Source organism: Caenorhabditis elegans, chromosome IV, assembly GCF_000002985.6.
Source record: "Caenorhabditis elegans chromosome IV".
Lineage (NCBI taxonomy): Eukaryota > Metazoa > Nematoda > Chromadorea > Rhabditida > Rhabditidae > Caenorhabditis > Caenorhabditis elegans.
The window spans coordinates 12,788,430-12,804,527 of NC_003282.8; the positions used below are offsets into that span (position 1 = coordinate 12,788,430).

The window sequence follows — 16,098 nt, forward strand, 5'->3', positions numbered from 1 at the left end:
TACCGAAAAAAAAGGTTTTTTTTAGAAAAAATTGATAATTTTGGTTGTAAAAAATTAATTTTTTAAGCTTCCAAAATTTTTATAATCCTTAAACACTTTTACCGTATTTCCTCTATTAGTCTTGCATGCAAGGCTATTTTTCGAATGCCCAACAACCTAGGGAAAGCGACCATTTTTCACAAAAACATAACTAGATACCGTTCAAACATTGAAAAATACATACTTGTCCAATATTTTATCTATTATATACGGTAAATCGTTTTTTAAACTATTAGAAACCAATAAGAAAGTTTAAACATAAAAAATCTTAAGTCGCTTTTTTGGCATATTTAAGGAGTATGCAAGAGAGCACACATTTAAGGAGAACACACATTCAACACTTTTTCGGAAACAATACAGTGTGTAAAGGAATTTTACGAACCTCAAAATTAGTTTTGAAAAATACACTTTTGAAAAATTCAGATCGACAATTTCTCCATGCCGAGATGATCCTCTGCACCTGAATATATTGTAGGATTTTATTTAAAAAATATTGTCTTTCAAATCATATGGGTTTTATTTGAAAATTCCAAAGTGATATCAAACCTCAAGAATCCATTTTCCTGTTTCTATTTGAAGTTCACAAAAAATGTTCAACAACCACACAAAATTCAATGTCCTCTACCCCCAAGTCATTATTTAAACTTTTTGTCGAATATTGACTGGCTCGATCTCTTCTCTATTTGATCGGCTAATCCATTGGATTTGGCCACATCGGTACAGTTGTCCCTTCCCCTGCCGACATTGAAAATCACGAATTCAGTTCGTTGTTTCAAATAATATGAGATTGAGTCCTCTTTTTTCATCTGTATTTTTTGTGTTTTGCGTAGTGCAATATGTGGATAACCAGCAAGTTTTTGGAGTAAGATTTCAGGTTTTATTCGAATTACTTTTTTAGTCAAGTATTTTAGTCAATCGCTTTCTCGGCAATCCAAAAAATCGTTCCACATGCTTCGGACGTCAATGCTTTTGCTGTAAGGTGGTGACAGTCTAAATTACACGAAAATTTTAATTTCAGCTAGCACAAGGGCTTAACTCAATTGTTGGACAGTATTCTGCACAGAGGACACTTGTCAATAAATTCTTTTCCCAGAATAAGGCGGGATCTCCAAATCCAAAAACTCTTTCGTTATACGATAACTCGACTTACAGCAAGCAGAAGTTGATCGCGTTGGTTAACAATGTGAGTTTAGGTTACGAATTAAGACGCGCCTAGACGCAGACTTCTCAACTTTTCGGCTCTCGGCGTGCGTCGAGAGCCGACTTTTTTGAAGAACCGCACAGCCAGACAGACTCTCGAAAATCTTCTAATTTTTAGCGACAAGCCGTTACTCAATGGTGGTCGGACCTGACGCCAGGAATCACAAAGATCTACGGAGCTGCTCAGGCTACCAAAGTAAGTTCCAGACTCAAGTACAAACTTCCGATGATTTCATTTTCAGTATAAGAATCTCTACGCGTACTTTGACAGTCGGTACATCAACAGCTTCTCATACACGATGGCTTATTGGATGATGTGTGTTCTTTTACAAGTAAGTGTTAGGACGCTGTGGATTATGAAATTTGCGTTGATGTATTTTGGGGCATTGACCCCTATTCACCCGCCCTGCTTACACCTTACCAATTGTATAGTCCTATTTCTAATATACGAAACAATTCGATATCGATAACATTCGATGCAAAAATAAGTGAAAGTATTCTTGTGGTTCAAGCCAACTTTAGGCTCCGCTCATCTTTTAACATTAGAAATAATTCAAAAACTTCCAGAACGCTTTTGGAGATGAAGCAGACTACAATGCTACATCTGACTTGATGTTCGACTCATTAGAGAAACAACTAAACAAGTCAACTGCAATTGCCTTCGAGATCTACACAACTGCATTCGAGGCCAATCATAATCAGACTTTGATGAAAGGAAAATGGTAGATACCTTGCATTCCCAGTTTCCAATAAAGTTATTACTATTATTGTCGAATTGATAATAAAACGATACTTAAATAAATGGAGACACGCATGAAGGCTCTTTTATGTCTCCGCTACCTAAACACATCTTTTTATGAGCACTTAAATGTGCTCCCAGTTGATCAATAGACATCACTTTTTGCAATGATTGTAATGATGAACTTTTATGTCTAATTCTGTAACTTGTTTTGTCGTTTTAACAATTTTTATTTGACTCAATCTTACGTAACACTGAAATAAACTCGAATCATGACTTTTCAAGGACACAATTTTTTGTTCTCCAAAGTCTCCTTTTTTTTATAAAAAAATAAAATAAAACGAATAAAAATGTATCGGAGGCAGCAGAAAAACGCGAAGATCTGTAAAATCAAACCCTAATTTTTTAAAAATTTTTAAATATTATACCATCGTCACGTTTTTTGTAAAAATTGTAAGATTATGTAGCGCACTTTGCTAAAAAAAAATTATCGGTTTTCGTGTCGGGTTGACCATATACGTATTTTTTACATTGAGTACTATTGAAAAATAGTTAGCTTTTGGCAAGTACCAATTTTTATTATTAATGCGTTGCTACAAAACTTTACAACAAAAATCTGTCATGGAAATTTCAATTCCGGTTTTCTAAGTCACGAGGTGTGAAAAATTGAATCACCACTGATTATTGCAATAAAAATTGCTGACTTTTGAGAGTTTTTTGGTTGAATTATATGTTCTAAGTTTTTAAACAAATACATTTTCAGATGAATATTCAAGCTATCATTTGCAGTTTTGTGCTGGGAATTGGTCTTGTTCTTATTTGTACCTCCACCAACACGTAAGTCATATTATTTTGTTAAATTATCTCTTCGCAGCCTTGAGTTTCAAATTTTCTGAATCTTCAGAGCCGACGAAGACTCGGATTTCACCAAAACTACATTCTTGGTACTTTTCATAGTTGGATGCGTTATGACATTAATTGGAGGTCTTGGCTATTTTTATACAATTTACGAAGTTTTACAAAGAGCTCATAAGAAGTTCCGTGAGCGGCAATTAAGGAAATTGGAGCAACAAGTTGTTAGGAGGAGAACAGAGACAATGGCTAGAACTCGAACGATTGCGTTAACGATGGAACGGGAAAAGGCAATGTCAATGAATGGTGGAGGGCCTCCGGTGTGATGAGCAGAATAATTGAATAAAAATTAATGATTTCATGTAATGAATTTGAGTTTCATTTGTGTTTATTGTGGGTCCTAATTCGAATTCCTTGTGCTGCCCAGTATTTGATTCGCTTTCGTTTGGAGATTTTTCAAACATTTCAAAAGAGTGTAACTAATTGAAAATTTTGTCAAAAAAATTTTACACACGAATCTACATTTTTGCAGTTGGCCAAAGTTAAAAAAAATTTCATCAAGAAAAAGTTGGAGCAGCTGACATATGGCGGGTAAAATTTCGACTGCTCTTGAAATGCCTGCAAATTAATAACAAACCAATTTCTTGGAAGAAGTCTTTCATGATATATATATATATATATATATATATATCATTCATTCACGTCTTCAAGGCAAAACATATAACGGGAGATCGTATACAAATAATCACAGGGAAGAATTGGTGGATGATAAAATGTTCCCATAAACCATTACTAGTTTGAGGGATCAAGTTGGGGGAATGAGAATATTAAGGGGGAAAGAATTTAACCGGGAAGCAAACATAGAGCGATTTAATTTTTCCGGGATTTGCTTAGCTAGGCGGTTCCAGGTGGCGAGGTTGGCTCTGAGGAATCCTTTGTTTGTTTCGCCAACAGATCTGAGCATGAAGGGGTATCTTGGAGTTACAGCTTTCTTCACCGACGATGACACATTTGGGTAGTGGAAGTTTCCAGTTATGATGTTGTGGTAGGTGCGAAGGATCTGCAAGACCCGCCTATGTTGCACTGACTTCAAATTGGCTTGGGCCAAACGATCCTCGTATGAAGAATACTTTATGTTGCAGCGTTGAAAGACGAGCCTGGTGAAGAAACGGAGAGGCTTTTCCAGTTGTGATGATAATGTTATCCGAATTCGATTATCGTATTTCCTATTAAGAACACATTACATTGTTATTTCAGAAATAATAGATTTTCAGTAGAAGGAATTCAAAGTAAAACGATGCGAAACACTTATTTTGGAGTTTTAAATTCTTTATCAACTCGCTTGAAATTCTACAAAAAGTTTCTTGTTTAAACTACTGGAAACCCAGAGTGCAATGTTTTTATTGCTTCTACTTCTGCATGCTCCCGCCGGAAATCAACTCCTATTGCTGAAGAGCACAAGAAACAGTCTATTTATAGATTTATCGAGGTTTTACTGCTCCCTATTTAATGGTTAGCAGTTTGTCTAACAGGTCAATTCTAGATTTTGCAATTTCTTGAGTTTTTCATCGTCAATTTATGAATTTTCAAGCTATCATTTGCAGTTTTATCCTAGGAGTTGGTCTTGTTCTTATATGCACTTCTACTGGAACGTAAGTATTTCAAGATACTTTCCAACTTTCAATTAATATAACAATTTCAGAGTTGATGAAGATACGAACTTCACTAAAACGACATGTAAAATAATTTTCATAATCGGATGTGTTATGACAGCTATTGGTGGTCTCGCATATGTTTATACAATTCATGAAGTTTTAGTGAGAGCTCGCGAGAAATTCCGTGCGAAGAAATTGAGAAAGTTGGAGCAACAAAATGCTCAATTAAAGACAGTGTCCATAAGGATTGAAGGAGAAAAGAATGTACCTGCTTGATGGATTTTTCTGTAAATTCTTGAAATCTGAAAATGCATAATTTGTTTGATTTTGGAGTAATGTATTGTAATAAATAATTTTTTTGAATAACTTTACGTTTTTATGTTGTTAAATCAAATTGCTACAGTATAACTGAAAGTTGGGCTACTTTGGAACACATCTATAGTTTCTCTAACATATTTATACAGTACCTTTACATTAATTCTGAGAATAATTGCTCAAATTGTAGAGCCCAGAAAATGTCGGCGCTCAGAATTTTGTGCCAGCTCTAAAAGCTAGTCACACAAATCTACATAGGAAAAATCCAAAATATGGGAGTTTCCTATTTGGGGAAGTTCCTAGCATGAGGCTGTGGAAAGCTACAGTAGCCCTGGGTACGACGTCACAGATTACAGATTACGTATGCTACAAACTACACAGTTTACAAATTTCCTACCATCAAAGCATGATCAATGTCTGATTATGAAAGAAAATTCACAATTTGTTCTGTACCAATTTTTTTAATTCTATTGAAGATTTAGAATGTATGAGAAGAGTATATATATATATATATATATGTGTGTGTGTGTGTGTGTGTGTTCAAGAGTCTTGAAGAAACACATTACAGACATAAAGAAGAGGACACATACACAGAAAAGAAACAGTTTGATAAGCGATTCGTCATCGGAGCGCTCTTTTATTATCGATTTATTTTTCATTCATTTCTTCTCTGATTCTCGGTATTTTTGCTGAAACTAATCAGATGATGACAAACGCTGCTCAAATCACAAAGCAACGGAATAGTGGGTAAGGGATATGGCCTACCTATGACTGCCTCATACCTACCTACTGCCAAAGTACACATTTATTTCAGACAAACTGACTTACAATCTAGCTGTAATTAGTACAAAGAAACGAAGAAAAAATTGTCGGTACAAGGTAGAAATTAAAAAAAATATATAAAGCTAGTATTTCTATGTATGAAGCTTTTTCTATTTTCAGAAAAGAGACGGTAGGTAGGCGTAGAGTAGGCAGGTACGGAAAATACCTTAAAGCTGAAAGTAATCCAATTTTTTCAGAAAACGTCACCGTGCCTGTGAAAGATGCAGGGAACAATTTGAGTTGAACGAGCCATACTTTCTGCTGGGAGCTTCTTCGTGGCATATGAGATGCTTTTTGTTGGTCGTTTTTGTATTTAAATTATCTAAATTACTTTTTAAAGAACCTTCTCCTCCTCCCAGGAAAACACATAATTTTCCAATTTTCCAGATGTGCCCAATGCATGGACCCTCTCGTTGGAACTACATATTTTCAATTCGAAAATCGAATTTATTGCGAGCACGATTTTAAGACTCTTTATGCTCCAGTTTGTGCAAAATGCAGTTAGTCTGTTTTTTTCCTGTTTACATCTGTTTTCACTTAAATTTCAAGATGAATTCGTGATTGGTCAAGTGGTGCATTCTTCCAATAATTCCTACCATCTTGCTTGTTTTACGTGTGACGAGTGTAATGTTCATCTAAATTCTCAGATTGCATATCGATATCAAGGCACTATTTTATGCTTTCTTTGCAATCAGAAAAAACCGAAAATGAGAATTTATAATTGTAATAAATGTGAGTTTTTAAAATTGGATTACTTTTTGGCATTCCATTCAGGGATTAGCCGAAACTATTTCTGGAAATTCTACAAAATGTCATATTGCTCCATCATTTTTCATACAAAATTATTGTCAAAATAATATATTTTTATACCCTATTCTATTGAAAATAATCATTAAAAATATACAAAAAATAATCGATGACACTTTAATTCAACCAGGCAAACAACACGTGGATAACAGTGATCTACTAACATATCAAGAGAATCCTTATCACGCTTATCATTTCAAATGTACTACATGCAAAAAAGTACTGGAATCTGATGCTCGAACAATTAAAGATGATTTATTCTGTCCGAGATGTTTTGATTTCAAATGTGAAGTTTGTTTTGATTGCAAGAAGGTTATTGATCCACAAGTTGAGCAGAGTATTTTCACGATGAACAAGCATTGGCATACTGATGTAAGTATAATTTAAAAAAAGAGGGGGGGGGGGGGGGGGGTGATATTAAAAAAAGATTACAGTACACTTTAAAGGCACACTCATTTTTTCATTAAAAAAATTGTCGTGCTGAGACCCGGTACCGTATGTTTAAGTAAAAAAAAACATTTTGAGGTTCTTTAAACTTATCGTTTTTTTTTTCGGACCAGGCTTTTCCGAGAAACGGGAAAACACAGCCTGTCCAGACTTGGCGGTGGTGCACTTGCCTACTTTACATAGACCGCCCATGTTGCACACTATGCGCGGTGTCAGGCGGAACCCGCAAGGTGTCGGTACACTGCGGGCAAAACCACCTGTGTCGCTGTCGACACACAAACTCTGGTTCCTCTGCATTTAACCGTGAAAATCTTTCGCCTTTTACTAAAGATTTCCGTGCAAAGGAGCATACATTGAGTATTATATACAATTTTTGGAGTCCCCTCGAAAGAGCGGGACAAAATATTGAAAATGGTTATCTGTAAAATTAAAGAGCCTGGAATTTCAGCATTTCCGATGTGCCACTTGTGCTCGTCCATTTTTCGGTCACGAACATTATGAGAAGAATGGAAAAGCATATTGTAGAGATGATTTTTTGGAACTTATTGGGCATCATTGTTTCATTTGCGACAGGAATGTGGGTGGTGGTATGGTTCATGTATTTGGAAAAGCTTTTTGTCCGGAATGTTATCGATGTAGAGGATGTGATAAGGTTTTACATTACAAGTAAGTCCTCTATTAGTTGTGCACCTATCGGAGAATTTTTCAGAGACAAAGTAATGGAGCTTGACCTGATGCCTTTATGCAAAAAATGTCTGGGCAACAAAACTTTTCAAAAGGCTTTGAAATACAAGAGTTTATGATGGATATGGTGACGTATTTTGTTGTTGATTTTTTGAAAATAAATTATGTTTCTATGAACACTTTTTTGTAACAACATACTAATTTTTACCAATTGAATAATTTGTAATGCACTTTTTTCACAGGAAGATATTTCAAAATTCAGTGTGAAAACCTTTCTTTTTTTGTCTTAAATTTTATCGATGTTAAAAAAATTGGCGGGATTTCTAAAGATTTTAATTCTCAATTTTTCAAAAAAAAATTTCAAGTTTTAATTTTTCAAAATCAGTTTGGCCAGAAATGTGTGTGTTTTTTAAACGCCTAAAAACTAAGGGGAGGTATTTTTTCATGCTATTACTGCTGAAAAGCAAATTTCAATTTTTTCTTAATTCTTAAAAAATTATTTATGGAATTTCAACCTTTTAATTTAAAAACTACATACATTGGCGCACAGTTCAATTTTCAGTTTCGGGAAAAAAATAGGTGGGAAATTTAATTTATCATGCTATTTCGTCGGAAATGGAAATTTTTTTCATCAAAAAAAAATGACGGATTAGAGTTTCAAAAAACTTAGCAAGAATTTTTCAAAAAGTTTGGCGAAAAATTAAATTTATATTTCTCAAAAATTGGGAAATTCTAAAATTCATTTTTCAAACATTTTGGCGGTTCAATCGTATTTGTAAGAAAAACTGAATGGAGCTTTTTTCGTAATATTTTTCGCATTATTTTTAATAGAAAATTTCGAATTTCAATTAAACTCAAGTCTTAATATCCTACAGATTCCAACTTCCCAGACTTCCCAGACTAATGACATATAATTTTTGTTCATAATCAGCTAAAATTTTGTCCGAGGTCATCTCCTCATATATTGTGACGCCATAATTGGAATGTTCTGGCGCGATGCCAGGTAATTGTTGAATCGTCCTTGAGCTGGGTGAACATGGCGGGAAGACACCTAGCCAACGGGGATGTCTTCTTTCGTCCACTTGACTCTTTTTTCTATTTGACATTGTGTCCTTGTTTTGCCTCTATTCTTCGTTGTTCCACACTAAATTTATCTGAGATTCGTGATTTCCGTTGGTTCTGTAGTATTTTGTGAACAGACTCCAAAAAAGTTTTACTTAAAATATTGCAGATTTTGACTACAAGAGTGTACTCCCTCAAATAAGCCCTCAATAATTAAAACAAATGTACTAAATTCCAAGTTCTTCCATAAAACAAGTGTTTGTATTTCAATTCCCCACCTCCCGTCTAGATCGGATTACCGCACACCACCGAACATCGCTTCACCTCGACCAATTTATGGCATTACATGCCTCAACTGAATTATTCATTCATTCACTTTTCTCCGTCAGCTTCATTTGTTCACCTCGTTAAGAGTGAGTGACTTCTCTATCCCAAATGTTCCCTTCATTCACTTTCAAATCTTTATTAAGCTTTGAGAACATGACAAAACTATCAATTAGTTGTTTTTCCCCGCTTTTGAAAAGAAAAAATGAACTTTTGAATCAAAATTCTCGGAGGAATTTATGTTTTTGAACATACTTTTTTTTTGGTTTTTGGTTTTGACCGCATAATTTTTTCTTGATATGTGTTCGTGGGCGCTTCGTAGTCCTATAAAAATTGAACATTCTAGATGTATTTGATATACAATTTTCTATGTTTGGATCACCTTTTTTCCACATTTTAGGATATTTTCAAAAAAATTAACAACGTTGTTTCATCTAAATAAATATTTAAATTTTTTTGGCAATTGATTCATAAGTTTCTTAATTTAATATGCTCCAAAATTCAGTTGATTTTTGTTATTTTTAAGCGTTTTTAAGTAAGGGTATTTAAGTACTCTGGAAACTTTTTTGAAAAATTCTGAAAATTTTGTATATAGATTTTAAAACAGTTTTTAAATTGAGAAAATAAAATAAAAGTTATGAGGAGGCAAGTATTTCTACAGTTTTTTGATTTTTTTAAAAATATTTTTGGAAAATACAGAAAACTATGTGGATAAAATTCGAGGATCCTAGATTTCTGGAGTTCTCAGGAAACTTTAGAAAATTTTTCTGGTAAAATCTCTAAATTTTGTGTGTGCAAAAACTGTTCAAGATACAAAAAGTTTCAGAACAAAAATCTGGAGACTTGTTTCAGGATCTTAAATTGGCGTGGAAACTTACTTCCTTTTTTTGTCAGTAAAAACTCCAGCTGATCTCCTTCCCACAGAATAAATGAAATATTGTGTGCCACGTCATGAACGACCTTGTCGCTCATCGTGCGTGAGGAAACAAAAGGTACTCTTCCCCCATACTCATATCCATCTTTCTTTTCTGCCCTTCCCCCATGTCCACACTTTAATTGGTAGGTGTTGAACATGGTCACTGACCTATACGCATTTCACTAGCCTCACCGCTTCTCCCATCAGCTTTGCTTTTATTATGATTTGTTTGGATCAAGAATATTGTTTTCTGCGATTTGAAGTTTATTCGCCTTTTTTGTTCTATCTCCCCTCTCCTCCCATTCTCCTATGCACGATTCAATTTCGAAGGCCGCGATTGAGTCTTCTTAAGTAAATCTTTCTCTTTTCTCTCTCCATCCATACACCAGATCCCCTTCCCCGTCAAGTACCTATTCCTACGCACCATTCTCCCTTTTTTTCTTTTTTTCATATCAAAAACCGTTCCCCCGTCTTATTTTGGAACAGCAACACAACAATAATAAATATCTTCTCTTATCTATCCTTTATCTACTGGTATGAAGCATTATTTTTTTAATCGTACATCCGCGATTATGTGACGTGTTAGTTTAAAGGCACACCATGTTTTTTGGTAGGCAGGCTCGTTCGCCTGAGACATGCCTACGGGGAAATCCAGAAAACTACAAGCTTGTTTCAGATTTTTCATAGCCTTCCTCAAAGTCTAATTTCTGTTCAAAACAATTTTATTTAATTGGCACTACTATTCCAAAAATATAATATCTTCTTCTAATCACCACTTTAGTCACCTATAGCAACCCGTCTCTACTCTCATTACTGCTCATTTCTGTCTGCACCTAGTTGGTTTCAAGTATAACACTTTCCAAGATCAGAAAATCATCGAAACCATGTAGATCAAAACCGGATCAGAGTCAAACCGTTACTAACAAGACATTGAATTGTCTTCTCCTCACTTCAAAACACATTCCGGTCTCCTTTTACGAGTCATCGAGCGGCACTTCTTTTTCATTTTGAAGAATGTATCTTTATCATAAATTAGCATTGTTCTCCTTACGTCCTTCACCCACACAGCTCTCCTCCAATGATAGAGAGTATGTCACCAATTGGAGACGCAGACATTTTGACTCGTTTATCTTCCTGTCGTTGAACAACGCGTCCCAAAGTCATCCGACAGTTCACCAATTTGCGCTTCACTTTGTGGTGGGTGAACCATGAAGAAAAAGTTATGTGCTTTTGGTGGTTTTTTCTTTAAACTGGTCCTTTTTATCAAAAAAATTGCCTTGAAACAGTGATTTTTTTTTTGGAATTTTTTGAAAAGTTTTTAGAGAAAGTTTCCTGAATAATTTGACCTTAAAGCTTCTTTTTAAAAGGAAAGCACTTTTCCGTTGCATACTAACTTTTGAAATCTTTGTCAAACTTTGCCACAGACTTTTAACTTTCTCTAGCAGAACTGCCTACTTTCTGTCAATGTCTGTAAATATTTGAGCACATACATTGAGTTTTCGCTTGCCTACTTTCTGTCGAACTCTGTGAAAATTTTGCCATACTGCCAAATTTCTCTCGCAAATTGTCAACTTTCTGTCGCATTACCACAGAGAGGCGACAAACTGCGTCATAAAGCTGACAGTTTTTTTTTCTGAAAATCCAATACTCTATTTTTATTCCTTGGAATCGTGCAAATTCCTTTTTTTCTTGTCATTCCAGTGGGGCGTGGGAACACCTCGGTACATATCAAAAAGATCGAGGAGGAAAGAGTTGAGGCGCAACGGCATTCCCAGTCCGGCGGCGGCTTGTATACTTTTGAATAGAAAAGACGAGTCAATGCATTCGATTGACTGATTTTCAATTTATATATTCTATCATTTTTTTTTCTTTTTCCTTTTTCCTTGAGATGTACCTTTTATTCCTTCTGGGAAATAGGAAAAGAGACCTAGATTCTTGTAGATTTTGTGTTTGTGCAAATGTTTGAAACATCACTTTTTAATTCATAGAATCATTCAATTTTCCAAATTAAGTTCCAATACAAGGTACTAAATTTCAAAAAAGTCTTTGCTCAGTCCAGAGCGGCTCAACTTTTCCATGACTTTTACTGCAAAGAACTCTTGGTAACAAATCACATACTTTTTGCTCTCAAAACGTAATTTTTGTGTCTTGAACTTATTTTCTTATTTTGCTGTGATGAAAGACAGGTTTGCATTAAATTTTAAAGGCTACTTCCTCTTTTTGCAGACATTATATTTTACGAGCAAATAAAATGGGAATTTTCGTTCCAATTTCGTTTTAAAAATTTTTAAAGAGAATAAAATGTTGGCGGGAAATTCAAATTTTCTCAGAAAAATTTTCTTGGCGAGAAATTCAAATTTTTGGCTTCTAGAAGGCGTTTTCCGGGCGATAGGCGGGCAGAAACAATAAAGTAATCACCTCGAGTACTATCTTTTCAAACAATAGGCTATACACAATCATCAATACACAAACATTTTATTGCCCTCAAGTTTACATCAAAAACGAATAACTTTTATCACGCACATTTATTCACCTGTTCAAAACTTGAAGCCTTTGAAACCAAAACATCAACCAATTACACTCATGTCAACCGGAGCGAACAGAAGCTTTATTAAATTTGATGACGTGGCATATCTTGTCCCTTTCAGCCAATCCAATCAACTTTTCATTCCAATGTCATAATATTTTAGAAGTGAAAGAAATCAATTTTCTTATCACCATATCTCTATGCTAATCACCACCACCGGTATCTCCTGTTTATTCTACATTTTTTTCTTTTCAAAAATTTCCTTTATTTTGCTTTCGTTTCTCGCCAAATGTTTATTCATGTTTATTCTCTGCTTTTTTGATATGACGTTTCACCTGTTTTATGGGGGTCTTTCGCAACTATTGAAAATTCAGAACTTTGAAAGTTTGTGATTTCCAGCTGATTTTTTTTGGCAAAGTGGTCACAAAAGTTTTTGTTAGTAATTTATTTTTGAATTTTCAGAATAATTTTCCCAGAGAATTTTGTAGTAAATCGCGTCATTTTCTCACAATTGCAAGGGATTTTTTGAAAGAAAAGTTGCTGAAAATATTTTGAAAAACGTGAAATTTCCAAAGTTATTTTCGAGAAAAAAATTGATAATTTTTTCAACAAGAGTTCCCAAAAAATATTGTTTTTTGGAAAAAAATTTTGCACCAAAGTATTTCGGCAATTAAATAAAGTTTGCCACTTTCCTATGAAGTGAACATTTTAATTATAGTATGCTTTAATATATATTTTTTTATTTAAAGTTTAAAAGTTTGAAAAAAATTTCATATTTCTTTAAAATGCCAATAAAAATCGCTAAATTCGCGGACAACTTAAATTTTAAAAAATCCTTTCACTTTTTTCTATAAATTTTGAAAATTAAAAACGTATGCCTTATGGAAAAAACTAGGAAAAAACACCAAATTTTGGTGGGAGCCCCATCCGTATCAGTTTTATTAAGAATTGCCGAAATTTGGTATTAAAAGCTTATTGATATCTCTTCTAAAACATCTGAAAAACGTTGAAAACCTTTTTTTAGAAGTGTGACGGCAGTTTTCAAGTAAAGAGACAGACATTTTCAGCTTTCAAAAAAGTTGTCAATTCCCAAATCAGAAGCCACATTGCTCACATTCAAACTTCACACACAAATGAGGTGTTAATTAAAGAGCATAGACAAACAGCTGTTTGGCTCGAAACTAGGTTACCAGTGGCTGTTAACATTTGGTTTCTATGACAAACTGACAATTCAATACTTTTTTCCTTTTTTGGAACTTTACACGAATGTCGACCTTTTGATACTTTTGATGACATTTTTCGAAAATGTTTCAGTCCAGAGACGCCGTCAATTTCATTTCGGACATTTTTTGTCTGTCTGAAGAAATTTAAAATTTAGCAATTCTATTCCATTCTTTTCCATTTCCCAATCATAGAGCAAAAAAAGAAAGAATGCAAAGAAAAAAGCACACGTAATTCGTTCGCTCGGCGGTTTTTTGCTTTTTCTCGTCATAGCAACGCCTTTTGAGGTGTTATTATTCAACTACCTTTTCTTTCTTTTTTTTGTTGTGAACTTTTTTCTAGATCAATGGGATTTTATCACTTTTTTTGTTCATCATGAGTGCATATTGTTACGCATTACACGGGGGATGGAGCGTGTTCGGGTAGCCCGCCTACCTCACATCCCGGCCTCTCCCTTCTAAAGCTTCGTTACTTTTTCACGTGGTGTCAGGCTTTCCCATCACGGTTTGATCAACAAAAAAATGCGGGAATTTTTCACTTAAAAAATGTGACGTCAGCACTTTCTTAACCATGCAAAATCAGTTGAGATCTCTGCGTCTCTTTTCCCGCATTTTTTGCAGATCAAGCCTGAATGAGACAATCTGACACCACATGTCGCTTCTAAAGCTTCATTGCCTATTTCACGTGGCGTCAGGCTGTCCCATCACGGTTTGATCTACAAAAATGCGGGAATTTTTCACTTTAAAAATGTGACGTCAGCACACTCCTAACCATGGGAAATCTGCGTCTAGACGCGCCTAAATTCCCGCAATTCTCGTAGATCAAAATGAAACTCTGACACCACGTGCTATTTTGAAGCTTGCAAGGGCCCACTCTTTTTGTGGACAAGGCGGGAACCCAAAGTTTATTTAAAATTTTATGTAAAATTTTATGTAAAATTGGCCGCAAAAATTTCCAGTTTTAGAAGTTGATGGTTTTCGACTTTCTAATTTTTATAATTTGTTCAAAATTTAGAAACTGTGTAAACACGCTCCAGTGCAACAATCCCCCCCCCCTACCACAGAATCTACAGTGTGCGGTATTCTTCTACTTGAGATCCTCATTAGCATTTTGGATATGTCGTCGCCTTTCTTCTCTCAAACACTCATCAAAACATCTCACGCCTTCTTCTACTTATTCGCCCCTCTCAAAACCATCCTCTAATTTATACATCTTCCTTCTTATGCCTTTTTATGACCGATTAAATTCTCAACACCCGCCATTTCTTTTACAGTTTGCATTTGCAATCAGCTGTCCCCCACTTGAAAATTCTGATTTTCCGCTTTAAAACTGGGAAAGCCGCCGGATTTTTTAGCCTTTTTAGGGGGGGGGGGGGCTCTTGCAGGGTGAAAGGCGGGGAGGCGTTTTGTAGGCGACCTACAAAGATGCAAATGTTCAAAGAAACCGTGATGACGCCACACCTCTAATATCCCATTATGATCATTGTGATGGCTGCAAAAGACTGGATTAGGAAATAAAAAGAGAAAGCATGCACTTTCAGCCTCATTATTACCACAAAGCTTTTTGATGCCCAATTTTAGAAACTTCTCGGAATATGTATGTAGTTTGGTATTTCACAGCTCATTAGCATATCTTGTTAATAACATTTTTAGCGTCTAGACATTCGTTTTCAGTCTATTTTTAAATAAGTGCTCAAAAAAGACGAGCTCAATTGTTTGAGCTGCGGCCTTTTTTGTGAAATTTATCGGGCAGGCAGGCGTGAAGGCTTCCCGTGGTATGCCTATCCAAGCCTGTTCAAGAAGGTGTTGTCGAAAATTTTTAGATTTTTTCCCGGTTTTTTTTATTATTTAAAAAAATTGGAAAATAATTTCTCGACGATTCTGAATAATATATTGGAAACTGTCTGAAATGACACGAGCCAAACTTTTCAGCTACCGTACCCTCCAGAATTTCGTATTTGAAGTTCTACAGTAATCGCGGGTACTGTAGCCGTAACGTTTCGATCGTTTCAGGACCTTTGCTGGCATAAATAATCCCGTAATTTTTGTGTTCTGTGATATTATTATTTTTCCAATTACTCATTTCCCCGCCAATTCTACAAAATCTACTACAAACCGATCGTCTACCACTTTCGGAATTTCTGCGAAAGTAGAAATTTTCAAATAAATTTAAGTTTCCCCATACTCGGAGTAAAAAGTCATGGATTAAGTGACTTATCCGCCAGTCATTTGTCACTTTCTCTAACTCGATACGATCTTTTTTGTGTGTGGTGTCGTACTTGGATTTGTACAAATTTCGAAACTTTTCCGCGTTCTCTTTCTCTCTCTTCCCCACCTCTGCTAGTAATTACGTCATTTTGAGTGGGGCGTCATTATGCATCGCGCCTGTGTGTCGCATTTTAATCCACACCAAAACCACCTATTCTTCACTTTTACCTCACATTCTCCAATGAATAATTTGCTGGCAGATGGATTCACACAGCTTGTAC

At 35.1% G+C, this 16,098-nt stretch overlaps 4 protein-coding genes and 3 non-coding genes across 8 annotated transcripts; 6 read left to right on the forward strand and 1 right to left on the reverse strand.

The window, feature by feature from the left end:
- The first annotated feature begins 805 nt into the window (after positions 1-805).
- Positions 806-2,256, forward strand: F07C6.3 (DUF1793 domain-containing protein). The gene is made up of 6 exons (NM_070037.7): positions 806-901; positions 951-1,013; positions 1,058-1,222; positions 1,358-1,435; positions 1,482-1,571; positions 1,807-2,256. The coding sequence occupies exons 1-6, from the start codon at positions 821-823 to the stop codon at positions 1,963-1,965; spliced, it is 636 nt and encodes a 211-aa protein (NP_502438.2). The 5' UTR covers positions 806-820; the 3' UTR covers positions 1,966-2,256.
- Positions 2,257-2,741: 485 nt separating this feature from the next.
- On the forward strand, positions 2,742-3,211 carry F07C6.2 (uncharacterized protein; the record flags this gene model as incomplete). The annotated part of the gene is made up of 2 exons (NM_070038.5): positions 2,742-2,815; positions 2,883-3,211. 2 exons carry the CDS (start codon positions 2,742-2,744, stop codon positions 3,154-3,156), a joined length of 348 nt encoding a protein of 115 aa, NP_502439.2. The 3' UTR covers positions 3,157-3,211.
- Positions 3,212-4,364: 1,153 nt separating this feature from the next.
- F07C6.6 (CcmD family protein) lies at positions 4,365-4,851 on the forward strand. Its single transcript, NM_001083205.4, has 2 exons — positions 4,365-4,482; positions 4,533-4,851. Exons 1-2 carry the CDS (start codon positions 4,409-4,411, stop codon positions 4,759-4,761), a joined length of 303 nt encoding a protein of 100 aa, NP_001076674.1. The 5' UTR covers positions 4,365-4,408; the 3' UTR covers positions 4,762-4,851.
- Positions 4,852-5,417: 566 nt separating this feature from the next.
- On the forward strand, positions 5,418-7,735 carry pin-2 (LIM domain-containing protein pin-2; the record flags this gene model as incomplete). Of its 2 annotated transcripts, NM_001268743.3 has the most annotated exons (7): positions 5,418-5,547; positions 5,820-5,918; positions 6,010-6,122; positions 6,172-6,354; positions 6,560-6,801; positions 7,325-7,542; positions 7,586-7,735. In NM_001268743.3, the coding sequence occupies 7 exons, from the start codon at positions 5,504-5,506 to the stop codon at positions 7,677-7,679; spliced, it is 993 nt and encodes a 330-aa protein (NP_001255672.1). The 2 variants fall into 2 exon arrangements, with proteins under 2 accessions (NP_001255672.1, NP_001255673.1); NM_001268744.3 differs by lacking the exons at positions 5,418-5,547; positions 5,820-5,918; positions 6,010-6,122; positions 6,172-6,354; positions 6,560-6,801 and having other exon boundaries at positions 7,466-7,542; positions 7,586-7,679.
- Positions 7,155-7,276, forward strand: F07C6.5. Its single transcript, NR_000374.1, has one exon. It is a non-coding gene; the product is annotated as a small nuclear RNA F07C6.5 (small nuclear RNA).
- F07C6.7 lies at positions 7,155-7,279 on the reverse strand. Its single transcript, NR_056853.1, has one exon. It is a non-coding gene; the product is annotated as an Unclassified non-coding RNA F07C6.7 (non-coding RNA).
- Positions 7,736-8,716: 981 nt separating the features above from the next.
- F07C6.8 lies at positions 8,717-10,376 on the forward strand. Its single transcript, NR_101969.1, has 2 exons — positions 8,717-9,035; positions 9,799-10,376. It is a non-coding gene; the product is annotated as an Unclassified non-coding RNA F07C6.8 (non-coding RNA).
- Positions 10,377-16,098: the final 5,722 nt, after the last annotated feature.